Source organism: Hyperolius riggenbachi, chromosome 4 (genome assembly GCF_040937935.1).
Source record: "Hyperolius riggenbachi isolate aHypRig1 chromosome 4, aHypRig1.pri, whole genome shotgun sequence".
NCBI classification, from domain to species: domain Eukaryota; kingdom Metazoa; phylum Chordata; class Amphibia; order Anura; family Hyperoliidae; genus Hyperolius; species Hyperolius riggenbachi.
Window position 1 is genome coordinate 160,770,759 of NC_090649.1, and position 27,055 is coordinate 160,797,813.

Genomic DNA, 27,055 nt, shown 5'->3' on the forward strand with positions numbered 1-27,055 from the left:
CTCTGTTGCAATCTTGGCTTAGCAATGGCAATACACACACACACACGCATAATGGAGGATTGCATGTAGCTGCTGCTTGGCCCTGGGCTTCAGGTGAGCAGTTCCACACTGACACTCACAGTTTTAACTGAAACTCACAGGATAGCCTTCCACTTTGTTTTCAGTCCTTCTTGAAGAGCTGCAGCCCTAAATTGTGGGGGGGGGCCTATAGATTGGGCTCTTCAGGGTTCTTTCCAGTAATGTTTTCCAGTCTGGTTGCATGAAAAAGTAGCTAGATGGGGCACAACTGGGGGGATGCAGGGACAGCAGAACTCTGCTTACAGCATAGGAGGTGGATGAGGAGACGAACCGATGACAGCCGGGTGCTCACCAAAGTAAGCTGGGTGTAGCACCCAGCAAAAAGAGCCTCGAGAGAAAAACACTGCTCTTATGAGGTTTACATTGCAAAGTGTAATCTTTGAAATTTCCCTAAAGCCTGGTACACACATTCATTTTTATTGGTCAATTTTACCACCTCTATGTAGTGTAGAGACCCAACATATTTTACTAGGAACAGATTGCTTAGGTAAGCTCTCACACTCCATTGAGGTGATAAAATTGGTCACTCAAAATTGGATGTGTGTACCAAAATTAAAGAGTAGCCATATTGTTATTTATAGAGCTCTTAATGTAAACATCTGAGAAAGTATTAGCGGGTATCAGGGTTAATAACGCACCTGCTCGCCATTGTATACATGCCTAGGGCTTCCTCCAGCCCCCTATCTTATTGCTCCCTCGCTGTCCTCCTCCACCTCCTGATTCTTCTGAATTTGGCCATGGTAAGTCCTCCTGTCCCGGCGTTCTGCACAATCACAGCCCGTTCACGCGTGCAACCCCAATTGCGCTCCCACAGCTGGGAATTTTCTGCACCTGTGCAGTACTACTTTGCAGGCGCAGAACGCTCCCGGCAACAGGAAAGCTTACACGGCCAGACTGCTCCTGCACTGACTGGAGGACTTTTTGGGGCTAGATTCAGAAGATCCAGAAGGTGGAGGAGGACGGCAAGAGAGCGAAAAGCCTGAATACATTTCCCCTCATCTTCATCTCAGGAGACTTTAACAGGAACTAGCAGATGACTGTCAGTCAATAGATAATGAGTAATAAAGGCTGCTAATTACTATTTTCTACTGAGCATGATGGGAATTTCTAGACAGTCCCCTGGCAGCATTACTCCAGATAGAGCAGAGTACTGTTGACAAGGTCAGTAAGAAGAGGAAGTTGGAACTTCCTGGCAGTTTTGATTATTCAAAACCAGCTACAGAATACCTATCTGTGCTCATGGCATTTGTATACTGATGGAACATTTGATGGTGTGCTGATAATTCTATATTTCCTGTTAGCAACAAAAAGCTCCACACTGTGTCCAAAGCTAAAAAGAAAAAAATTCCCTGGAGTCCCTCTTTAATTTGTCAGATTTCTTGAACCGCATGTTGTTAGCCGTTTTTTTTTTCTTGCTCTTGTGATTTATACAATGTAATGGCTGATAGTCAACGCCACAATTTCCTGTTGTAGCCTTACAGCTTCCTGTGTCACCGATTCATTGTCCAATCAGCAGACAGGTGTAACTGGGAGCCATAATGCTGAAACAGGAACTTGTCTTTGCCAGACTGTGTTGTGCAGCAGAAAGCAGTTCATCGCAGGGTGTCTTGACAGAATTGCAAATCCTTTTGGCAGGTAACGCCTTCACAAACATGTATTTCAGTTTTGTACTTAGCTTGCTTCCTTTTGTAATAATTCCCCCTTCGATTTTCAAATCCGAGCCTCAGTCTTGCATCACCCTTTTCTGCTGTTTAGTCTCTGTCTTGTTAAATATGTAAAAACAAAAAGTATCATCAACTTAGGGCGGATGCTACCACGTGGTTTATTATTTGGCAAGATGTCACCATTTTGTGGTGAAGCAATGGAAAAAAGCTAAATGTAAGGTGCCATTTTAAAACTACGAGCCCAGAGGTGTGAAGATAATGTTCTGCATATGAGGAGGCCAGTACTGGCTTGTTATGAGCATATACAGTTGCGCTTTGGCAGGGGAACAGCGTGCTACAGTTTATTGTATTTCTGGAATCAAAAAACCTATTTACAATTTAACAGCAGTGATCCCTAGAGGTAAACGGGAGCAGGCATAGAGAGGCTTCTTTTAAGCACTGCTTGCCATGCAGTGTTTCTGTTTGCGGTATGAAGTTGTTTTTTTTTTTCTTCTTCTTTCCTCAGGATAGAGAGCTTTTGTTCAGTTTCTCACTGGTGTGTGGTATATTGACAAAGTGTCTGCAGAGTGTACAGCATACTTCTCACAGGATATAAGCCAGTGCAGATTTGTGCTGTGTATAGTCAGGGCTGCTTACAGTTTAGAAGGAAGTGAATGTAATAGGTCAGAAGAATGTACCATTTACAAAACTCCCCCCTCCTTTTCTTTTTATACTCATGTGCGAGATGTAGCAGAGCGAAGGCAGCCTGTACACAGGCAGTGCATGAGACGAGTCAGCCTGAAAGTGATCTGCTCTTCTTGCCTTTCCGTCTAGTGATTTTCCAAACGCCCCTCTCTCCCTCTCTTTCTCTGACTCTCTCCCTCTCTCTCTCTTTCTCCGTTTTGTTGTTCTTCTTTCCCTCCTTCGAGCGACGGATGGGCTGTTTAATTGGAAAATAACATGGTTTAGCCCACTAACTGCATGCTGCATGTTGGGTAAATTCAAAACCCACATGCTAGTCCTTGTGCAGCCGAATTACTTACATCTGATGGATATTTTCTCTTGCTTATTGCATAGTAATGAGCTTCTGACAGACACAACCTTTCATAAGACAGCCCACATTATTGGCTTCCTGCCCAGAATATTGCTGCAACATTATCTGTGATTGGTTATCTTCCTATCATGCATTGCTTCACAGGAGAAACAGCTTCTTCTTCTTTTTTTTCTTTTAATAAATCCACGATGGCTGGCTGCAATATGTTGCTCTGTAAGTATTTTGCATGTGGTGGGGGGGCTCAGGGGGCAAGCTTTATAACAATGCGCAGTAGCCGGGCAGGAAAGTGTGCTAGAGAAAGTGAAGTACTGCTTGGTTAAAATTAAAACGTGTTTGTTTTTTCTACAGGTTGGTACTAAGAAGTGCCTTTGCTGACGTCCCTGCTGCTTGGACCTGCTTCTACGGCAGTCTCTGCTTTTTGCCTTGCTTGCTGCCAGCTATACTGCAACGAGAGCAAACCTACCCTGCTGATCTTATACCACCCCCCTAATTCTGCTCTTAATCAACAGAGATCTCTGCGTAAGGCACTGTGTAACGTTGTGGGTATAGTGACTTAAAAAAGATATCAAACTACGGTATTTGCTGCTGGGAAATCAAAGCAAGACACAGGGGATAGTGGGAAAGGCAGAGAAGGCTGTTTTAGTCTTTTACAGTGCTCCATCGATACTTGCCAAACTAATCAATACAGATTGCACAGCAGAGTCCTATTGAATTGCCAGTTCAGCTGCGTGGAGATTACCTTTCAACAAACTTTACTGCGAGCAGCCTGGATAGTCTGTGCCAGTGAAGGGGGCTGCCACGTTTTCATGCTTGCATTTTGGGCTGAATATCAGCACTACAAATGGGTTACTGAGCGGACAGAAAAGCTTCAAGCCACCATATTTTAACAGACTGAATGATTTTAACATTGCAGATCCTCTAATCTGTGTTATTTATAAAGCGGTAGCTTGAGGAGCCAGAGCGAGACCTCTGTATGCAGATACAGACAGCACAGTTTTACTATTTGGAAACCACACAGGAGGATACAGAAAGGACGGTCGCAGTTTGCCGCTCTCTGACGACTTCTGAGAAGTTTTTTTTTAAGCTACCTGTAGATTTGAAGTATGGCTGTTAGCGTGGCACCCATGCGGGACACAAAATGGCTAACGCTGGAAGTGTGTCGGGAGTTCCAAAGAGGGACCTGCTCCAGGTCAGACTCAGAATGTAAATTTGCACACCCATCGAAAAGCTGCCAAGTGGAAAATGGACGAGTAATCGCCTGCTTTGATTCGCTGAAAGTGAGTAAACAATCCTTTCCATTTTGGGGCTAAATGCTAAACAAAGACATGTGAGGATACAAGCCTGGTATTTAAACAGTGCCTTTCCTCACGTGGCTGGCTGCATTTCTGGCTAGCAGTGGCACCGTGTGCACGCACTACTTTTTAGCTCATTAATATTCATGATAGTGGGCGATAATATAATGACCTGTATGGATCAGTGATCCTTTAAAATATATTTTGTTGAAAAGTCCAATTAATAACCCCAATGTGAAATTGGTCTTAAAGTGAACCCGATGTGAGAGTGATATGGAGGCTGCCATGCTTATTTCCTTTTAAGCAATACCAGTTGCCTGGCAGCCCTGCTGATCTGTTTGGATGCAGTAGTGTCTGAATTACACCAGAAACAAGCATGCAGCTAATCTTGTAAGTTCTGACAATATTGTCAGAAACACCTGATCTACCGCATGCTTGTTCAGGGTCTATGGCTAAAAGTATTAGAGGCAGAGGATTAGCAGGGCAGCCAGCAACTGATATTGCTTAAAAGGAAATAAATATGGCAGCCTCCATATCACTCTCACCTCGGGTTCACTTGTCACGTTGATATGAAATGTTCACATAAATGTTGGGTTTATGCTGTCCATTGGCAGCATATATTACATTTCATTCCTCTATCAGAAGTGTGAATTAGCCTATTATTACCTTCAGAATTTATACTTTTAATCATTCCCTCTTTTCACAAAAAAATAAATGACCAGTCACTTTTGTCATCGTCTTCCATTGCTACGTTTTTAAGCTGAAGTGTGTGACGTTGAATCATGGTATACTGACAGAGAGGCTTGTAATTGCCACTGACATTTGTGAAGAAAAATGGGCATATACCTTTATTTTAAATTCATTTTCTTTATTTAATTATTTTCCCATCTTCAGGGACAATAGTAATGAGAGGGATATGGAAGCTGTCATATTTCCTTTTAAACAATACCAGTTGCCTGACTGTCATGCTCATCCTCTGCCTCTAAGGGCCCGTTTCCACTAGTGCGGTGCGAATCGCTGGGATTCCACCGCTGACAAAATCGCATGCGGATGCGATTCCGCATGCGATTTTTGCCGCGATTTCGCATGCGATTTCGCATAGGCAGGCTATCAGCGATTTTAACCATGTCACTCCCTGGCTCAATGTACATTCGTTTTAGTAAAAACGCATGTGCGTTTTCCCCTATTAAATACATTGCCTGCGAATCGCCTGCATTCCACACGCAGGCGAATTCTGCAGGCCCTACCGTGCAGAAAAATCCTGCACAGAAAAACGCACCAAAAAACTGACAAGTAGAAACAGTCTCATCCACTTGTATTAGTTATGCGAATCCGCATGCAGGCAACGCATGCGGATTCGCTCTAGTGGAAACGGGCCCTAATTCTTTTAGCCATAGACTCTGAACAAGCAAGCAGCAGATCAGGTGTTTCTGACATTATTGTCAGATCTGACATTATTAGCCGCATGCTTGTTTCTGGTGTTGTTCAAACACCACTGCAGCTGAATAGACCAGCAGGGCTGCCAGGCAATTTGTATTCTTTAAATGGAAATACATAAGGCAAGCCCCCATATCCCTCTTGTTACAGTTGTCCTTTAACCACTTCGCATCCAGACCTTGTTTTCCCCTTATTGACCAGAGCAGTTTTGACACTTTAGCAGTGTCCCTTTTTAATCAGCAATAACTTCATCTGTACTCGTGCCACTTAAATTACCTATATATCGTTTTTTTCAAGACAAACTAAGCTTTCATTGGGGGTATTTGGTACATAGTAAAATGTTCCTCTCTATGCATTTTAATGGGAAAAAGTGGGAACATTTTTAAAAAATGTGTTTCTCAATTTTGACCAATTCCTGTTTGGAAATAAAAAGTGCGATTGACATAAAAACTGTGCCGCCAGTTAAAGTCGCCCCAGTATAGATATCCAGATGTGTCCCCAGTATCACCGCCTCCCCCAGTATAGTCAGATGTGTCCCCAAATATCAGCCCCCCTAGCATAGCCACATGTGTCCCCTGCGTTTGACAGCCCCAGAATAGATTGACAGACGCACCCCCAGGAATAGTGCCCCTCTTTATAGCCATATGTGTCCCCGGATCAGGATTAACCCCATTATGGCCAGATGTACCCCCAGGATTAGTGCTGCCCCCCCATTATAGCCAAATGTGCCCCCAGTATATGATAACTGCCCCCCCAGTTGCCCAGATGCACCAAATTAGTAACCCCCCCTCCCCTTAGTCAATTAGATGCCCCCAACAAATATCTAACCCCCCTTTTATTTATGCTACCCTCCACCCCCCAGGATCGATAGCCAGATGCCCCCCCCCCCATGAGGCAGCCCCCTCCGTGCAGAAATCCTAAAAAAAATCATCCAGCAAGCAGCCTCACTCACCTACCTCGTTCCTGCGACGATCCTGAAGCCTGATCCTCTGTTCTCCGCTCTGCAGTCAGCCGCATATTGCCGGTAACCCGGGTCCCGGCTTGATGACGTCATCAAGCCGGGACCCGGGTTTCCGGCAACATGCAGCTGAATGCAGAGCGGTGATCGGAGGATCAGACTTCAGGATCGTCGCAGGAACGAGGTAGGTGAGTGAGGCTGCTTGCTGGATGATTTTTTTTAACTCTTGGTGCGCCGAGGGGGACAGATGAAGGATCGCTGCAGTTCACTACTGCAGCGATCATTCATGGGAGGGGGGTGGACTAATTGGCCAAAAGGGAACATGTTCCCTTCCACCAATTAGTATTGCAGCTGACAGTGCCGGAGGGTGCGCTCTGAAGAGCACCCGACCGTGCACAGCAGGGCTGCAGCCAGGTCAGTATATCTACGTCGCTGTGGCTTGGAGGATGCCACAGCTGACGTAGATATACTGTAGCGGTGGGGAAAGTGGTTAAGCTCAGTTCTTAATCTGTTCAATTTAAGAATTGCAATACATTTTTCTGACTGATTGTAACATTTCAAAAATATGACCAATGTACCACACACGTATGTTCAATTTTTCCCCAATTATGATAAAACTGATTGGAAACTGACAAAATTGCTAGGGTGTGTATATTAATAAACTGACAATCCAACACACACCATACAATCTTTAGAAAGATTGAAGAAAAATATCTGGCATTCCAGATCGATTAAAATAGAAGAAAACGGGATTTTTCAGTCGAATAAAAAAAATTAGATTTTTTTCGGGAGATCGAATTGCCGTAAAATCGGATCATTTTATTGTATCGTGTGTGGCCACCTTAATGTTCCCCATACATAAGCAGACTATTGTAAGAGATTGGTCTCCTGGGACCTCCTCTGCGTGTGTGTAGGTCGACATCATTACTTATTTTTGAGTTGTATGGGTATCTGCTTACATATTGAATGTCAGTATGGAGGATGTCATTGTTCAAAGTCTATATTGGCGCACGTATACATTTTTAAAAAATTGCTTTCATTGAATATTATCTGCTGGACCAAATTTACTTAGACTCAGCCACTCACAGCGGGGAAGGTATTCTCTTAGATAGATTTGATCTGCCTGTATATGAACGTCTGTAGATTTGGTCCTTGTCATCTACAGATGCCTAGCAAGCATAGAGTTAATGCTCACTGGTGCAACGCAAGTATCCGTCTTCTGTTTTAAGCACATTATGCTTCATCCTAGGCAGCAGGTATGTGATCTGTGCAGTATGCCCCTTTCTGTGTTCTGTGCATTGGGGTCACACTGCAGTATGCCCCTTTCTGTGATCTGTGCATTGGGGTCACACTGCAGTATGCCCCTTTCTGTGACCTGTGCATTAGGGGTCACAATGCAGTATGCCCCTTTCTGTGATCTGTGCATTAGGGGTCACAATACAGTATGCCCCTTTCTGTGATCTGTGCATTGGGGTCACACTGCAGTATGCCCCTTTCTGTGATCTGTGCATTGGGGTCACACTGCAGTATGCCCCTTTCTGTGATCTGTGCATTGGGGTCACACTGCAGTATGCCCCTTTCTGTGATCTGTGCATTGGGTTCACACTGCAGTATGCCCCTTTCTGTGATCTGTGCATTGGGGTCACACAGCAGTATGCCCCTTTCTGTGACCTGTGCATTAGGGGTCACAATGCAGTATGCCCCTTTCTGTGATCTGTGCATTAGGGGTCACAATACAGTATGCCCCTTTCTGTGATCTGTGCATTGGGGTCACACTGCATTATGCCCCTTTCTGTGATCTGTGCATTGGGGTCACACTGCAGTATGCCCCTTTCTGCGATTGTGCAGTGGGGTCACACTGCAGTATGCCCCTTTCTGTGATCTGTGCATTGGGGTCACACTGCTGTATGCCCCTTTCTGTGATCTGTGCATTGGGGTCACACTGCAGTATGCCCCTTTCTGTGATCTGTGCATTGGGGTCACACTGCAGTAAGCCCCTTTCTGTGATCTGTACATTGGGGTCACATTGCAATATGCCCCTTTCTGTGATCTGTGCATTGGGGTCACACTGCAGTTTGCCCCTTTCTGTGATCTGTGCATTGGGGTCACACTGCAGTATGCCCCTTTCTGTGATCTGTGCATTGGGGTCACACTGCAGTATGCCCCTTTCTGTGATCTGTGCATTGGGGTAACACTGCAGTATGACCCTTTCTGTGATCTGTGCATTGGGGTCACACTGCAGTATGCCCCTTTCTGTGATCTGTGCATTGGGGTAACACTGCAGTATGCCCCTTTCTGTGATCTGTGCATTGGGGTCACACTGCAGTATGCCCCTTTCTGTGATTGTGCATTGGGGTAACACTGCAGTATGCCCCTTTCTGTGATCTGTGCATTGGGGTCACACTGCAGTATGCCCCTTTCTGTGATTGTGCATTGGGGTCACACTGCAGTATGCCCCTTTCTGTAATCTGTGCATTGGGGTCACACTGCAGTATGCCCCTTTCTGTGATCTGTGCATTGGGGTCACACTGCAGTATGCCCCTTTCTGTGATCTGTGCATTGGGGTAACACTGCAGTATGCCCCTTTCTGTGATCTGTGCATTGGGGTCACACTGCAGTATGCCCCTTTCTGTAATCTGTGCATTGGGGTTACACTGCAGTAAGCCCCTTTCTGTGATCTGTGCATTGGGGTCACACTGCAGTATGCCCCTTTCTGTGATCTGTGCATTGGGGTCACACTGCAGTATGCCCCTTTCTGTAATCTGTGCATTGGGTTCACACTGCAGTATGCCCCTTTCTGTGATCTGTGCATTGGGGTCACACTGCAGTATGCCCCTTTCTGTGATCTGCATTGGGGTCACAGTGCAGTATGCCCCAGTCTGTGATCTGTGCATTGGGGTCACACTGCAGTATGCCCCTTTCTGTGATCTGTGCATTGGGGTCACACTGCAGTATGCCCCTTTCTGTGATCTGTGCATTGGGGTCACACTGCAGTATGCCCCTTTCTGTGATTGTGCATTGGGGTCACACTGCAGTATGCCCCTTTCTGTGATTGTGCATTGGGGTCACACTGCAGTATGCCCCTTTCTGTGATTGTGCATTGGGGTCACACTGCAGTATGCCCCTTTCTGTGATTGTGGATTGGGGTCACACTGCAGTATGCCCCTTTCTGTGATTGTGCATTGGGGTCACACTGCAGTATGCCCCTTTCTGTGATTGTGCATTGGGGTCACACTGCAGTATGCCCCTTTCTGTGATCTGTTCATTAGGGTCACACTGCAGTATGCCCCTTTCTGTGATCTGTGCATTGGGGTCTCACTGCAGTAAGCCCCTTTCTGTGATCTGTGCATTGGGGTCACACTGCAGTGTGCCCCTTTCTGTGATCTGTGCATTAGGGGCCACAATACAGTATGCCCCTTTCTGTGATTGTGCACTGGGGTCACACTGTAATATGCCCCTTTCTGTGATCTGTGCATTGGGGTCACACTGCAATATGCCCCTTTCTGTGATCTGTGCATTGGGGTCACACTGCAGTATGCCCCTTTCTGTGATCTGTGCATTGGGGTCACACTGCAATATGCCCCTTTCTGTGATCTGTGCATTGGGGGTCACAATACAGTATGCCCCTTTCTGTGATCTGTGCATTGGGGTCACACTGCAGTATGCCCCTTTCTGTGATCTGTGCATTGGGGTAACACTGCAGATCTGGCTGTTTTCATTTGTAGGTGAAAATGGGGAGTTTGAAAATGTGCTGCCCAGCTAAATCCCACATAAGGAAAATATGTAAACTAGTCCAAGCATAATAAATGAAGACATTTCCTAACACCAAGTGTTTGGAAAGGGGAGTGACATATTAACAGTTGAAAGTGCATAGTTTAATTATTTAACAAATTACTTCAAAAGGCTGGGGGACTGTAAATGTCTAGTGTCCCTTTTATGCCAGTAAGATGAGGTGGTAGCAGCAAAGACTAAGATTTCTCATGTACAGGTATGTACCTAGTTATTTTACTTTTAATGTGGTTTTGAGATTTAGGCTGCTTTCACAGTAAGACGTTACAGGCGCACGTTAGTGCAGCCTCTAACGCAGCCCACCGCACAACAATGAAAAATCAATGGGCTGTTCACAGTGCCCTCGTTGCGTTACATTGTAACGCAGCACGTTCAAATTAAGTGCTGCATGCTGTGCGTTACATGCTCAGTAATGTTGGAGGGGGAGGTCTCCCTTCCTCCTCCGCGGCCAGCCACATGGCTAATTAATATTCACTGCACTCAGTGACGTGCAGTGTTTACTTCCTGGTGCGGCCGCTCTGTGAGGCGATTGGCCGGCGGGACTACGTGATGCGGATCACGTGGTCTCCGCATCCCAGAGCATAAAAAAGGCGCACCAAGAGCTGCATAACGCGGCTCTTGGTAGCGTCCTCCCACAACACCACCAGGCGGAGGCACGTTATGTAACCTATAACGTCGCCTAAAACGCAACGTCCTGGTGGGAAAGAGGCTTGTTTCACACTGGGCCATTGCATTGCATTGTGTTATAATGTACATATAACACAACCAAAAACAGTTGTGGTGGCATGCAATGTAACACAGAGGTAAACAAGCATCTGACCCATTTACAACTTTAGTGACTAGCATGGTGCGTGTCAGTGTGCGATTCTGCAGCACATGGGGTGCTCTGCCTTGTAACAACTGAACCTTTTGCATTGCAGTGCAGCTGATGAGGTGTGAATGGTTTATAGATTTTGAACCACATTACAGCGTGCTAAACCATGCCCAAGTTAGGGCTGATTCACAGTGGTCAGTTGCATAATGCATGCGTTATGAGTGTGAACTGCAATAGTGACTGGAAATAGACTTTAATACAAAGCCTGCATGCAGCGAGTTAGAATAACGCGATCTGTTACAATGCACTACTTTTATCAGCCCCAAAGAATTTTTTGGGCAGTGACTTGGCATGCAGAATTATTCTGCAACACAACTGACCACTGTGAACTAGGAGTGAAAGTACCCTAAATGCGGTCTACCTGGAGTTTACCTAGAGATGGTCAATGAGATGAAAATATTTCTGGCTTGCATACAAAAATAACTCAAACTGAACGTTGCTTGGAATTAGACCAATCAAAGCGGACAGGAAGTGAATTTGAATGGCCCTGTACCAAGCTGCTTCCCATGTACATTACATTTGTATCAAATCTGTAATTATCAGCATCTCACTGCCCTTGTCTAATCTTTACAGTATTCTCATGTGGGACTGGAAGTTATGTGTTTTGATCGGTAGTTAGCTGTGCGCAGGCAAATGCCTTCCCCCTTCAACACAATCTTCCTCTCATTTTCTAAAAAACACACACCCTCGAAAAGCATTGATTTTTTTTCCCCGCCTCAATTTCTAATGTTTACTGGCTTTCATAGGTGCTGCCAATCCCTCTACAAGTAGAAGTAACGCTGTAACCCCTCCCCTCACTTAATTCCCCCTAAAGCTATTAACTTCTGCAGTGCTGGTATTATATTGAAGACAGATGTAGTACTAAAGTGACGGAAAAAAAGTATTTTAGCAGATTCTAGGGGTAATTTGGCATGGGTAATTTATTAAATGTTCTTCTAGAATAGATCTCTTCTGCTTTCTTTCTACTGCGGGTTTAGCAGAGTGCAGGAGACTTGTCTCTGTAAAAGGTGTAATAGCGTTTCTGTTATATTATTGCTTTTGACATCACTACATTCCATAGGTAATTTTTCAACATAAGAACTTTAATAAAGTGATTCAATTGACTTCAGCTGGTGAATCTCCAATGTTATGAGCTTCTCTGGCATTGTACAGGAAATCACATGAGTTTATTATCTAGCTACTATGACAGCAGCAAACTGCTTACAAATAATAAGAATGACTTTCTTAAGGCGTGCCTGTAGAAGAATTGGTAAACTTTGCTTATAAAACACTCATTTAAAATGTATTAATAGCTTTAAAGTGTACCTGAAGGGGAAAATCTAATTTCCACTATTGTGGAATACGCAGACATTTTTTTCCTTAAAGAGGAACTGTAACCAAGTTTGAACTTCATCCCAATCAGTGGCCGATACCACCTTTCCCATGATAAATCTTTACTTTTTCACAAATGGATCATCAGGGGGTCTGTATGGGTGATATTGTGGTGTAACCCCTCCCACAGTGTGATGTCAGCACCTAGATCCTGACAGTTTCCTGTCTGTGGACCTAGTTACATTGTGGGAAGTAACAACTGTTTCCAACTACCAAGCAACCGGTATATCCCTCTGTGCATATGTATATCTATATGAGTACCTCTTTAAACAATTAGGATCCACATAACCATGTCAAATAGCTAGTTAGTTATTATGCAGTGCTTTACAGCGTACATAAAACAATTATCACTCACTGTCCCTATAAACAGGTTCACTGTCGGGCATAGTTGGAGATGCCATGGATGAGGGTTAACAGATGTTGAATGCAATGAACAGATTGTGTAAGTAAGTTCTCATACTTCATGGAGGAGGTCAAATTTGCCAGTGTTTGGCTTATACAAATTGGATGTGTGTACCAGTCTTCAGTCTAGTGGTTTAATAATTAACCTCTACGTGACTGCTCCACCCCGATTGGCGTGAGCAGTGCGGCAGCCCCAGGACCACCCCGATTGGCGGGAATGACTACTGGCGGAGATTGCAGGGAATCGCGCGCGCATCCCCGCTTGAATGACGAAGTGGAGCTCCGTCATCAGTCATCGCAGGGGACTGTTAGACAGCGAAACCTCCATCTATTAACAGTGTACGCCTTAGTTCGCAGCGCTGTACTGGGACAGCCGTGTGACACGGCTGTCCCCCTGGGAGGAAGGAAAGTGATCCGCTGTCATAGGCTGAAGCCAATGACAGCCAATCACGCTGATTGGTTGGTGGGAGGAGGGAGGGAGGGGGAATTAAAAAAAAAAAATAGGAAAATGTATTTAAAAATAAATTAAATATTTATAAAAAAAATAAAGGCAGGAGGGAGCAGACCCCACCAACAGAAAGCTCTGTTGGTGGGGAGAAAAGGGGGGGGGGTAAATCACTTGTGTGCTGAGTTGTACGGCCCTGCAGTGAGCCCTTAAAGCCTGGTCACTAGGGGGGTCCTTAAGTGGTTAAAGGAACACTCCTTGATGAGCTTAACAAATCCCTTTGTTGTACTAGTTATTGCAATTTATAGTTAAATCGTTTTATAATATACTGTAAAGTATTGATGAAAACAACATTTTTGTAACTTTTTATCATATTATGGGCTTGATTCACTAAGACAAATAGCATGCCTTATCAGAGTTAACACGCATTATCAGAGTTAACACACCTTTCAGAGTAGCATAGTGAGTGCTACAAACGTATGGCTGCTAATTGGCAATGAGGAGAGCTCTTCCTGCTCTGAGCCCCTGCGGGTCCAATCACTTTAAAGGACATTATCCCCGCACTTTGATTGGCCCAATAGGCTGCCAGTCACGGGAAACTCGACAGGCAGCCTATTGGGCCAATCAAAGGGCGGGGATAATGTCCTTTAAAGTGATTGGACCCACAGGGGCTCAGGGAAGGACTAGTGGAGCTCTCGTCATTGCCAATTAGCAGGCATATGTTTAAAGCACTCGCTATGCTACTCCAATAAGGCATGTTAACTCTGATAAGGCATACTATTTGTCTTAGTGAATCAAGCCCTATGTGTGTAAATTACCTTATGACCTTTCAGAATCTTTTTTTTTTTTTTTTCAGTTGCACATCGTCTTTGTTAACTGAATGTTACTTGTTACTTGAAGTTAACCTGTGAGCTTTTTATAGGATATAAACAGATACTTACCCCAGGAGACTTCCCCCTACTTGTTTGCCAGCCTGTTCTAGCGCTGGGACCCCCGAAGCATGACCTCCCTGTGTACACGCACTAGCACTGTCCTGCTTTGGCAGAAAAAGCCAAGCCCGATCAGGTACACACCTGCGCAGTGGTGTGAACCCGATCCAGCCTGGCTTATTCCAAAGAAAGACAGTGGGACAGTGCTTGTCAAAGCTTGCTGGAGCTGTTGGCAAGTGCCAACAAGCTTTTGAGGGTCCCAGTGATGGACCAGAGGAGGCAGTGGAGGAGGATGAAGGAAGCCAGTTCTCCTGAAAGTGGCATCCTAGCACTGAAGCAGATGTGTTTAGTGCACCAAATGAATAAACATTTGCATAAGCATTGCAAGCATTACCTCTGTAATAAGATCAGCTGATAAGTATGGTCAATGTAGGGTGTTGGTATACACAATAAAGCAAGTTCATTTGAAACATATACTTAACAGTTGTAGTTTGTTTCTAAGCAAAGGCATGTTAAATATGTACACTTGAACTGAGCCTTTAACTTTTTAACTCTTTTCTTTTCGGGTTAGCACAACCTTAAGTTCATACTGCTTTAAAAATAATTTCTGATGGCCATTTGTAGAAATGGTTATCCCCTGTCGTGAGTGCTTCAAATACCAATGCATCAGAGCTACCCTCCTGACAAATGTATATACAGTGTGCATGGTGACCCTGTGGGTTCAGGGAAGGATAGAGGTTAAGGAAAGGGTAGAGAATGTGTTGTCATCTGTGTTTTTGTGGGCGATATAGATAATTCCTATGCTTTACTATTATTAGTACAGGAGAAAGACGACTGCAGTATTTTCAAAGAAGACCCCATGAAATGGCATTAGCCTTCAGCTGTGCTTTTCAGATTTTGGCCAAAGTCCCAGGAGCTTTATACTAAGTCGAGGAGAGTTTCTGAATGCTGGATGACAGTAAAGGGCAACCATTCAAAATAGTCAGTACAGTATTTATGAGTGCAATCTATGTTCATCTATCAAATCTCTGAGCTTTTCAAAAACAGTTGGGACAGAGCTTGTCCGCTGCGAGAGATAAATGCCGCACTCAAACACATCTATAAATTAGCCTTCATCCACAGTATTTTTTTTAGCATACAGCTGGTAGAGCATATGAAATATTTAATTGTTCAGGACATGATACTTTTCTGTCTGCTGAAGTTGGTGTCATCTTTCCAAACCAAATACCAGCTCAGCCCTTTGCCTTGTGTAAAATGCTCCATAATGCATTTACCAACTGCTTAGTAATAGTCTGGATAAAACCTGCAGAATTTACAGTAGATGTAAAATCTGTTTATATTTTAATATAATATTTTTATATATAAGTTTATATTAAATATATTTCATAATAAATGTTTGAATATATAAATACATTAGCATTTTTATGTTAGGTTAGAAAACAATGGGTCTCTGAAATGCTTTTGTTGAAGAGCTCCATCGTATAAGTTATGCTTCTGCACATTGGACTGACTTTTACATTTAAACACACATTAGATGAAAAATTGAATTGCACAGGTGTAAACTGTTTGGGGCTTGGATATGTGTATATTTGTATAACAAAGTAAAACCCCATCTCTATGCCTAAAGCTGGGCACACACATTGCGATTTCCCGCTCGATCGGCGGGATCGATCCTGGTCGATCGATTATTTCTGACATGTTCGATCGGGCTTCGATCGATACAGCCATCGATTTTGCATACTTAACATGAGTAAATCGACGGCTATATCAATCGAGACCCGATGAAACATGTCGGAAATAATCAATCGACCAGGATCGAGCTCGTGGTGGAGCGGGAAATCTCAATGTGTGTACCCAGCATAAAACTATCTCATCTCTCAAAGCAAACTGAGGCCTGGGACCCACTAGGATTTGTTACAGCTCTTTAAATTCGCCGCAACTCTGTGCGCAGCAATTCCTAGGGCATTTGCGATTACCCGACGTTTGGAAGTGCTGTACATTAACATGTACAGTACTTCCAATTTGCATTTTTTTTTATTAAAACTTTATTATACTTACCAGGTGTCATAGGTGCTTTTCTATGACCAATCAGAGAAGCACTCTTCCTTTAGGGGCCGGGCTACGGACGGAAGAAGATAATACAGAGACCCGGTAAGTATATTAAAGTTTTATTTAAAGGTTATCGCTTGGGCCCCCAAAGCGCTGCATAATCGCTTTGATAAGCGATTTATGCAGCACTTTGCATTGAGTGCAAACCAAATGCTGCATGTCCTGCGATTGCGATTACCCTTAATAACAATCACTCCAATGCGATCTGCTCCATCCACTTTCATTGGCAAAGCGTTTTGGGGAATCGCAGGCAATTGTCGGCGATCCCAAAATGCTGCCAAAAACTCCCTAATGGGTTCCAAACCTAAATCCCTAACCACAACAACCTCTCCCTGACTATCAAATCTTTCCTACTCCTACCCTATCCCCCAACACAAACTCTTAAAACTACCTAGTGCACTATCCAAAGCTTGGCTAAGTTTATGGACAGTGACTACATTAGATATTATTATTATTATTATTAGTTGTTTTTTTTTTTAAAAAAAACAAGGAATTGTATGTAAGAAATTAGTAGATGGTTGAGCGCTCAAAAGTCCAGTTCTATAGTTCAGAGAAATCAACATGCTTCAAAGGTCTCAATTAATCTAAGCTCACAGAGATCATATAGAGCACAGTTCATCTAACAGAGGATGACACCATTAGTGCCACTCCCCCAATGTAAAACGACTCACCAGATGGAGCGGCCTAGCCGGGCCCGTCTGCACTATAGGGGTATTGGCCACCCTTCAGCCTCTCTGGCTAAACTCCTCCGCTGAGCTCCACCGGATCCACTTGACCAAGTGCTGTGCTTTTAACCTCCAGGAAAGACAACAAAAAGACGCTTCACATAGTGTAAAAGGGGAGATCTTCCCGCGTTTATTAAAATAAAAATTGTATTAAAAATGACAGGCAGTCATAAACAGATTACTAGCGCGGTATGGGACTGGGGAGCAAACCAGCCTGATGCCTATAGTACAGCAGCTGAATTCGCCTCTCACCCGGAATGTCCTTACAGGAAAAAACCCTCCGCCGCTAGTTTGAAAGATGGCGTGCGCAGACCAATCACCACGTCCGATGACGTCAGACGTCATGCTGCTCCGTAGCTCTGCCCTACGCGGTTCATCGCTATGATGACTCATCAGGGGCTACGGAGCCGTTAGAGCAGCGTGTATACATAGCGTAAGCTTACATGCACGCTAGTGGCTGGAATTGAATGTGTCCTTCAAGACACAACCTAAGATATGAAATTTCTTCCAGGCAGGAAATTCCTGTGGCTGCTCACATTAGGAATGAACAGCCAGAGCAGATAGAAGATGCATGCAGCGTACACTGGTGATCTGTTGTGCTGAAGAGCTCCCACTGTCTGGAAGTGGAAACATGTCATAGTACATGTTATGGCAACGCCTTCACTCTATCTGCTCATTATCTTGCAAGTCGGCAATGCCTGTAATAGCAACAGACCATCTAATACAGTGGTCCTCAAACTATGGGCCCCCCAATGCTTTTTCACTGGCCCCCAAACACAAAATGTAAAACTCATAGATGTGGCCCACTGCACCTTTAAATATCGGCAGCCCGCACATAGAATAGCACAACCCACATACTGTAGAAGCCAGCCAGCAGTAATTCACTGGCTTCCAATCCAATTCTGCATCAGGTGACACTCCTGTCCAACTGGACGGCAGGTTGTCATCTGGGTGTGCTTCACTGTCTGGTGCACAAAGATGTTTTTTGGGCGTTGAATGACTGAAAGGCTGCTGCTGGGAGGTCTCCTCTGGGTATAATTGGGGGGAATCAATACCTACATTCAATGTTGTTTTTCAACATCTTTTTATGTATGTTCCAGCCCCCGAGCAGACTGAAGTATGTTAAACCGGCGCTTGATCAAAAAAGTTTGTAGACCCCTGATGTAATATCTAGTAATAACAGACCATGTGAATGAGCCCATAGGTAAACAAGGGTCCGCTGTCACCTACTCCAGTGAACAATCGGGCAGCAGAACTGAGGGATCCGAACCACAGAGATCATATGAGTGGAGCAGCCTCTTTATCGGTAGTGAATTTTGCAACCCGTCCCTGAACCATATCAGATCATAGTGCGGTTTGGTAAATTAGCAGTAGTGCATTTGGAGTCATGTAGAACACTGTAAATAAATCCAGGCCATGCTTACAGGATTGCTTACGTTTTCCTATGATTTTTAGCTCTGGAGCACCAGGCCATAGTTACAGTTGGAAAAAAAAGAATAGTTTAATATGCAATTATTCAAGTTTCTTTATTTTCTAATAAAGGTCTAAGCAGACGGGGGCAAGCAGTCCAATCTTGTGTGTTTATTGGATTTCACTTTAGTGTGTCACTGCTAATCATACCTGGCGCAGTACACAGGATAAGCACTTGAGGATAGTAATAGTCTGCTGTTATACATAGATATATGTGGATTGAGAATGCAAAATGTTGATTCAATTTTACAAACCTGTTACATTAAGCTGCTTTTAAAAAAGCAATTTAACGTCACTTTGTGCAATAAGAAAGACACAATCTACAAAATTACAGAAAAGTGCACATTATTCATGGCATAAGGCGCCCAGCATTTCAAAGCTACATTTTCATAAAATACACCTGAAACATTTCCCAGGTTTGTTTTTAGCTCCGTGTACTGAAGGTATTAGTGTAGTTTTCAGTGTCATGTAGTGTGTGTAGGTTTTAAGCTCACTATCTTTTTTTAAATAACTTTACATCACCGTAATGGTTACTCGCTTTTAATTTCATATACCGGTATTTCTTCAGTGAGCAGTTGCTGCCCCTCCCCCCAGTAAAAAAAGGCATTTATGCAGGGGGCCAGAAGTTAGTGGATACGGGGCTTCAGGGACAGATTCGTGGGAGAAGACACAGCAAGGTAATTATAACTTACCCTTACAAGAGGACCTGTCAAATGTACCATTTTCGCTGGACATCCACTTTAAAGGACACCTGAAGTGAGAGGGATATGAAGACTGCCATATTTTTTTCTTTTAAAGAGAATCTGTACTCTAAAATTCTTACAATAAAAAGCATACCATTCTCTTTAGTATGTTCTCCTGGGCCCCTCTGTGCTGTTTCTGCCACTCTCTGCTGCAATCCTGGCTTGTAATTAACAGTTTTAGGCAGTGTTTACAAACAAATGACATGGCTTCTAACCAGAGTATGATACGCTGAGAACAGCTTACTGTGTGACTCATGCAGAGCTTGAAGAGGGTGTGTAATGCTTCTGCCAATGACAAGCAGTGTTGCACATTCCACACATTCCAGCCTCAGCCTGACAGAGCCGACAGATGAAAGGAGATAAGATTTATTACAGAGACAGTGCAACTACTAAAGGCTGCAGTAAGACAGACCACATTAGAACAGGCATAGGAACTTATAGGATAGAAGAAATAAGGCTCAAAATTTTGTTACAGAGTCTCTTTAAACAATACCAGCTGCCTGGCATGCTGCTGGTCTTTCCTGCCATCAGTAGTGTCAGAATCAAACACCTGAAACAAGCATGAGACAAATGCCGTCAAACTCAAGTCTAAACATCTGAACTGCATGCTTGTTCAGGGTCTATGACTAAAAGCATTAGAGGCAGAAGATCAGCAGGATAACCAGGCAATGTGCCTTGTTTAAAAGATGGCAGCTCTCACTTCAGTTGTCCTTTAAATGGTAGGAGGTAGTGTTATTTTATTATAAACTATCTTTTCATGTATCTATGGAGCACAGCTATGCTTTATCAGTTTTGATGTTGCTGTTTAGTATTAGTGTAAAGAAAGAAAGACTAAGGTCTGCAGCATTGCAGGCACAGATGTTTGAGATATTCAGTATAGTATATATATAATTCAGTTTTTTGTAGTTCTAAACTGGATTTCTCTCTTCTCCCTTGTTTGCTGGCTTTCAGTGAAACTCCACTTGTCACGAGTGTTTACTTCTGTATTCAGCATGTTCTAATACTGTTTCTAAACTGCTCAAACTTGGATTGGAAACAAAATGCTTGTGAATCATCAACAGACACTTGTTTCTCCCTTTAAGGCTTTTTCAGTGCACTGTAGGCCGATTCACAGCTGCGGACTGTGAATCTGGAATCAAGTAGCAAACCATAGTCTATAAATGCATGCTGGAAAAAGGTGAAGTAACTTATGCAGAATAAAGTCTTCTTTATTCATGTGTGATGCTTAGCCTCATGGGCTCAGTGGATCCACAATGCTATTACTATTCACCAGTGCAGTTGCGTCATTCTATTTTTTTTTTTGTATTTGTGTCATACAGACTGATGTTGTGCATGGGTGATGTAGCGTCCATTTGACATGAGGAATTATAGCGGTTTTGTTCCCATTGTAGTAGTGCAATATTATTACCACTGTGGAGATATTACTATCCTCCAGCATTAATAAGAGACTTTCACTACTACTGCTGGGAAACTACTTCAGCCCCAACCTCATACACACCTACAGACTTCACATGTGCAGATATACATTTGAGCTAAATGTGTATATTACTGGAGATCTCCACAAACTTTACATAGCTGCCAACCCCTTAACCAAACCAGCCAGGAGAGAAAGCCATCATGTGCTTGGCCTCCCTGCTCAGTCATAACTAACTTACTCAGCTCTTTGACATTAAGGAAGGTAGTTTTTTAGGGGAGGGGTACAGAAAATGATTTACTTCCTTGCAAAACACCCTCTCTCTAGCACTGAGTTCTAAGGGCCTCTTCCTCACCTCCACATGCCTTTAAAAAGGATCTGCAGTAAATGAAGGTGGGGAGTTTTTGTGTTATTTGATTACCCCCTTAATAAGGGGGTGACCAAACAGCTGTTTGATGTTTATATGAGGGCTTTGCTTTGAAACGGCGTGTGATATCACATCGCTGCATGCATTTTCTGCATTGTTTAAGAAGGCTGACCCCTTCAAAGGAGTTGATTAAGACTAGTGTCATGGTGCATATTAACAGGTGTAGCAATGCAGAACAACATGTAGCCAATCTAATTCACAATGGCCCTTAGGCTCTGGAATTTCTCATGTCCACCCTGAATGTTAATATTAAGCAGTATAATTTACAGAGGCGCCAATAGAATAAAAGTAGTACCAATTAAAATTCAATAAAATATGTGGGTGGTAAGGGTGGACTCACACACCCCATAAAAATCACAAGTACTAATTTGCATATAATACCAAAAATGTTAATTTAATGAATACTGCCAATAAAAACAATTTGCAACGCGTTTCGCGGGTCCCAAGCCCGCTTCATCAGGCAAGAAAAAATATAGATATATGCAAGCAGGAACAACTGAAATACAAACAAAATACAAAATACAAAATCTGTTTGTATTTCAGTTGTTCCTGCTTGCATATATATATTTTGGTACTACTTTTATTCTATTGGCGCCTCTGTAAATTATACTACAATTTGATCCACCTGGTGAATGGGTGTTGACACCCTTATTTTTTCCTTCTACGGAGAGCGACTTTTTAACCTGAGCGAGGACGGGTTTAATCTCCTCGTCTGCGATTGAAGTGGTTGCCCTATACCGGCAACCCAGACTTGTGAGTATAATTCCAATCGTCCTTTCACTCATATATGCCATCTATACAACAGTAATACACTATCGGGGGCTCTCGATTGTCTTTTCTCCTTTTTGTTAATATTAAGCAAATGGGGAACTTACCAGTGCTAATGTTAGATGATCACAATGAGGAAGTCATAAGAGGAAGTCAAAGCTCAGGAGCTGGTTTTTTTTTTTTTCATGACAAGAATGCGGTAGTTTAATTTTTACTTCAAGTGTTAATGTAATATAATAATCAGAGATGGTCAATGAGACGCAATTAATTCTGACTTGCATGCAGGTTGAATGCAAATTATGTTCAGCTTGCAGTTGGATTACGTATTGTCCGGCTGTCTGGTGAGTTGGGCGCAGGGTGAGCCAAATGACGGCTCATCCTGCTGCCGCTGCAATTCTGGGTGGCACTTAATACTATTTCCCCTCCATAGCAACTAAGATGGAGAAGTAGTTTGGGGTTCGATTATGCCAGCACCTGAAATACATTTAAAATACCCTTGCACTGCTTGAGATGTAATAACATTATTTCTATGGCGATGCCCAGGTCAAGCGAAGCGGGGCTGTGAGCGTGCAACGAGACAACCTGTCTGTTGCAATTGGACCTATGAAATGCACTTCCTGTCAATTCTGATTTGGCCAATTCCAAGCTGCATTCAGTTTGCTTTAAATTAGCATCCAATATGGAACTATTTGCGCCTCATGATCTACCTCTAATGATAGTTGAAACTTCTGCTCTACTGATTAGACAAGGGTTGTCAGTGTTAGCATAATAACACACAATCCTACTGGTTAACTACTACCAAACTGTATTTTCTTCTAGGTTCCGACCCTGCTTCTGACCTGCTATTGCTGCAGAAGCTGGTGTGCATCCATAATAAGTGCCCCCACTGCTCTCTTCTCCTCAGATGACTTATGTATGGCCTGCTCCACTCAGAGTGTGACAGAAGTGCTAGCACAGCATGGTAAACTAGGCTGCTGTTTTATGTGCTGTGTGCAGAACACATAGAATGCACAGCCTGAAAGGAGATTGCCAAGAGTAGCAGCTGAGAAGATGAGGAGTGGTAAATAGCCAGAGAAGTGTAGAAGTTTAGCCTTGTCCAGTTTTACTGCGAAATAGGTGACCGAGGCAATTCCTTCCTGCTTCAGGTGGAGAGAGGCCTATTAAATTGATTGATAGTAATACTACTGTATATACAATAGATGTGGAAGATGTTATTTTTCAATGTCAAACTTGTTAATTTTCCAAATCTGTCTATTTCCCCTGTGATTGTCACTGTTTACCCCATATAACGCTATCTGCAATACACCATTCTATTTGCTATGGTACGCGGGTGATTAAGATGAACAAAGGCTTCTTTATTGCCCTGAACTGCACATCTCTCTTACTATACCACCACCTCCCCCCACCCTTGTCAGTGCTTCCGCTTTAGTGATGACATTTTAGATTTTTACCTTAGTCATGAATCTGCTTGCTCCTATTACAACTTGAATTTCTGCTGGATGAGTTACAAGATACGTCGCTCTAGTTTTTGCTGATGAGATAGAAGGGGAAAAATTAGGTCATAAATAAATCAATCGGCTAACTATATTTAGCTTATCGGAGAGCTACAGTAAGATCTAGCAATGGTTTATTGGTAAGGGACTTCATCTCCGAACACTATGCCCTTCTCCACAGAATGAAACGTGCCTCCACCAAGGTACATACCGTAGTAGTAATAAAGCAAGTGGATCAGTCCGCTGGTAATTAACACATAAGAAATTTAGCACACAGCTATAATAAATAATATTTTGGTGAAATATTAGTTCTTGGTTTATTTCACTTTAATGAGCTGTTTGTATAGTGAGGATAACAAACAAATGCCTGTTCTGTTATCGGATCTAGCTTTAACTGTATCCTATGTCGCTATAAGAAACAAAGAGTGCTTAACACTACAGAAATTATAAAGATTTACTTAAAGAGAATCTGTACTCTAAAATTCTTACAATAAAAAGCATACCATTCTATTCATGATGTTCTTCTGGGCCCCTCTGTGCGGTTTCTGCCACTCCCTGCTGCAATCCTGGCTTGTAATTGCCAGTTGTAGGCAGTGTTTACAAACAAAAGACATGACATGTGATAGGCTGAGAGGAGCTCAGTCTGTTACTCACACAGAGCCTGGAGGGGGCATGGAAAGGGTGTGTATAGCTTCTATCCTATTACAAGCAGAGCAGCAGATTCCTGCCTGAGTGCCTGAGCCCGACAAAGCCATCAGAGGAAAGAAGATTAGATTATATAACAGAGATAATACAGCCACTGTGCAACTAGGAAAGGCTGCAGTAAGACAGACATTAGAATAGGTATAGGAACTTATAGGATAGAAGAATGAAAATTTTGTTACCGAGTCTCTTTAATGTTAGCCTCCAAAATGCTTTGTGATGGAGTCTAAATACAAATAAAAAAAACCAAACTGGATAAATCGGGTTATTTTTTAGGTAAAGGCTGCTGTTTTTTCGGGTAGCCCACACAACACTATTTATCAGATTTACCCTTTCCTCCCTGCCAAAGAAGACAAAAAAATATAAGGGAAAAAAAATCACTAAAAGGTTTGGCCAAGAGTTCACATTGCCACTTGCGTCTAAAATGTTTCAGTGATCCCAGCAGTGTTTCTTAGTCCACTGTATCACCGAAAGTGTGGCACACAGTACAGCCTAGCCTAGTCCCTCTTAGTGTGTCACAGATTTCCAGTGCCCATGTATTTTGTCCCAGATTCCTAATAGTCACCAGTGTGTTTCTCATATTTTCGGCACTCCTTTAATGTATCCTAACCTTTCATGACCCTTCCAGGTGTCACCCCACTTATATTGGTCCACTGTAGTTTGCCTTTACCTTTGTGATGAGCTCACTGCACTCATCTTCAGTGTTGCAGTGCCTGTTCACCACTGACTGCCTCCAATCCCACTGGAGCCATATGGAGATTTGACTTTGCCCATTGATAGGGGATGGTGCCCTAGTGACAGGGACTAGGATCACACTAAGGGGGTCAGGCACTAAGACTACAAGGATTGGCCTTCAGAACTCAGTAGAGGCACTTTTAGAATGTTCTGACTGACCACTTATTCTGAAGGACAAGTTCACCATCCAGTAATGATGTGGGGGAGATTGGGACCATATATCTGCTATTTCCGGGTAGTAAAGTGACTTGAGCAGGCTTTGGTGCAGCCAATTTCTCTCCGACAAGCCCAGGGACAATATAACTGGACAGCAAGACATAAAGCTCACAACACAAAAATGATGTATAAGATCTGTGGTTATAAATGTGATTAGCATAAAAAAAAAGCTTTTTTCCTAAATAATATTGCCTTACTCATATAGAAGTACAACAAAAGTTTGCTTTCCTAAAACAGAAAGAATTTGCGATAATTCAGGTTGGAGTGAGCTCGAGATGTCTCCCAGGCACCACTGCTGAATATATGCAAATTAACCATTGTACCCTTAGAAGCTAAACACACCTCCAGAACCGCTGGAATGCAATGATGTGTCAGCTTGTTAATATGCACAGAGCCATAATAATTCAACATGCATACAGACTGTTTCGGATTGTTTGATCCTCATCAGTGCATGGCATGGATTAATTTGGCTCTATGGAGTAGGGCTTGCAAATCCGAGATCATATAGAAGTATTCTGCTCTCCTAATAGGATGGCTTGAGATCTATTTAATAGCTTAAAAGGCAATTTATAGGTAACACATGGAGAACAGAAGCTGTCATGAGAATTATCACTTTATTTTTTCCTGGAATGTTCCTTATTTATTAGAACTCTCCATTACTGTATAAATTCTACGATTACCCAGATCCATGCTCTCTTCTTATCCAAATACGTGTTAGATATTGTAGGTTTTACCAAAGATGTATGTTCACCCTTACAAAGGGAAGACGATAAGGCACAGAATATCACAATGGGGCTTGTCTTAGTCTCCGATAAAAGGTTATCGCTAGCTGTTCTGTACAGCACTTCTTTGTCCTTAGAGGAAATATAGATTTAACAAATCACAGAGGGATATCTTCCAGGTAATAGAATTAGATCATCAACCAACAATGGATATTCAATGTAAGCCTGTAGCTTACACTTATCAAAATATATGCTTACATGACAGTATTATGTTTAGTTATTTCCACTCATCATCACCATTAAACTGCTTAGTATGAAATTCAGATCTTTAAGCAGATATGGATTATTTCCCAGGGTAGAGAAACAATGAAATATTTCAGATTAGTACATATACTGTCAATGTACATTGTTAGACTGGTAGGAAATGTTCTTGGAAAATGTCTAGAGCAAAAATACTTAAAACAACCCTAAAAAAAACATGTAACAGAGACCGGGCAAATGATAAAAATTAGTACCAATTGGGAGGCACTTCCAGTGGAAACGGAATTTTTATATATGGTACTTCCAAAGATTTAAGCAAATACACCAAAATCTTGTTATAGTAAACTGATATAGTAAACCTCTGGATATAGTAAACTCAGCCCTCAGATCCCAGAAAATGTGTCTGTATAAATAAACAATGTATGGCCAATTCTGATATATGTAATCTTCTGATATAGTAAACTACTTTATCTGGTCTCTTGGAGTTTACTATAAAGGGATTCTACTGTATAATAAAGCAAAGTGGAACTGAGAGTTTAGCTTTCCTATTGGTCAGCAAATCCATCAGTCATGTTTAAAAGGAACCCAAGGTGAGTGTGACATGGAGGCTGCCATATTTACTGTATTTCCTTTAAAACAATACTAGTTGCCTGGCAGCCCTCCTGATCCTGTGTATCTAATACTTTTAGCTATAAATCCTGATCAAGCATGCAGATCAGGTACTCTTACTCAGCCGACTCAGGGTTTACTGGATTAGCCATATGCTTGTTCCAGGATTTTTACTAAGACACAACTTGTGCCAGAATATCAACAGGGCTGCAAGGCAACTGGCATTGTTTACAAGGAAATAAATATGGAGGACTCCATAGCATTCTCACCTCTGGTTCACTTTAAGGGCTAACAAGGAACCTTGGATGGTCCAATGTGAAGGACCCCTCTGCCTGATACTGGGAATATTGCCCCTGACCCCATCAGCAACAATACTAATTCACATTTCA

At 42.9% G+C, this 27,055-nt stretch overlaps 1 protein-coding gene across 23 annotated transcripts in view; it reads left to right on the forward strand.

Moving 5' to 3' along the window:
- The window catches only part of MBNL1 (muscleblind like splicing regulator 1), a 372,727-nt gene that overhangs the window by 176,322 nt on the left and 169,350 nt on the right, over positions 1-27,055 (forward strand). For 20 of the 23 annotated variants that reach the window (XM_068280882.1, XM_068280883.1, XM_068280885.1 and 17 more), the window contains one exon: positions 3,124-4,052. The exons of 1 other annotated variant lie outside the window; for it this stretch is intronic. In XM_068280882.1, the coding sequence (XP_068136983.1) occupies positions 3,879-4,052 (174 nt within the window). In that variant the 5' untranslated portion in view covers positions 3,124-3,878. Of the gene's footprint in view, positions 1-2,189; positions 2,210-2,503; positions 2,989-3,123; positions 4,053-27,055 lie in introns of those variants that run through there. 2 more of the 23 variants (XM_068280890.1, XM_068280887.1) reach the window with 2 other exon arrangements.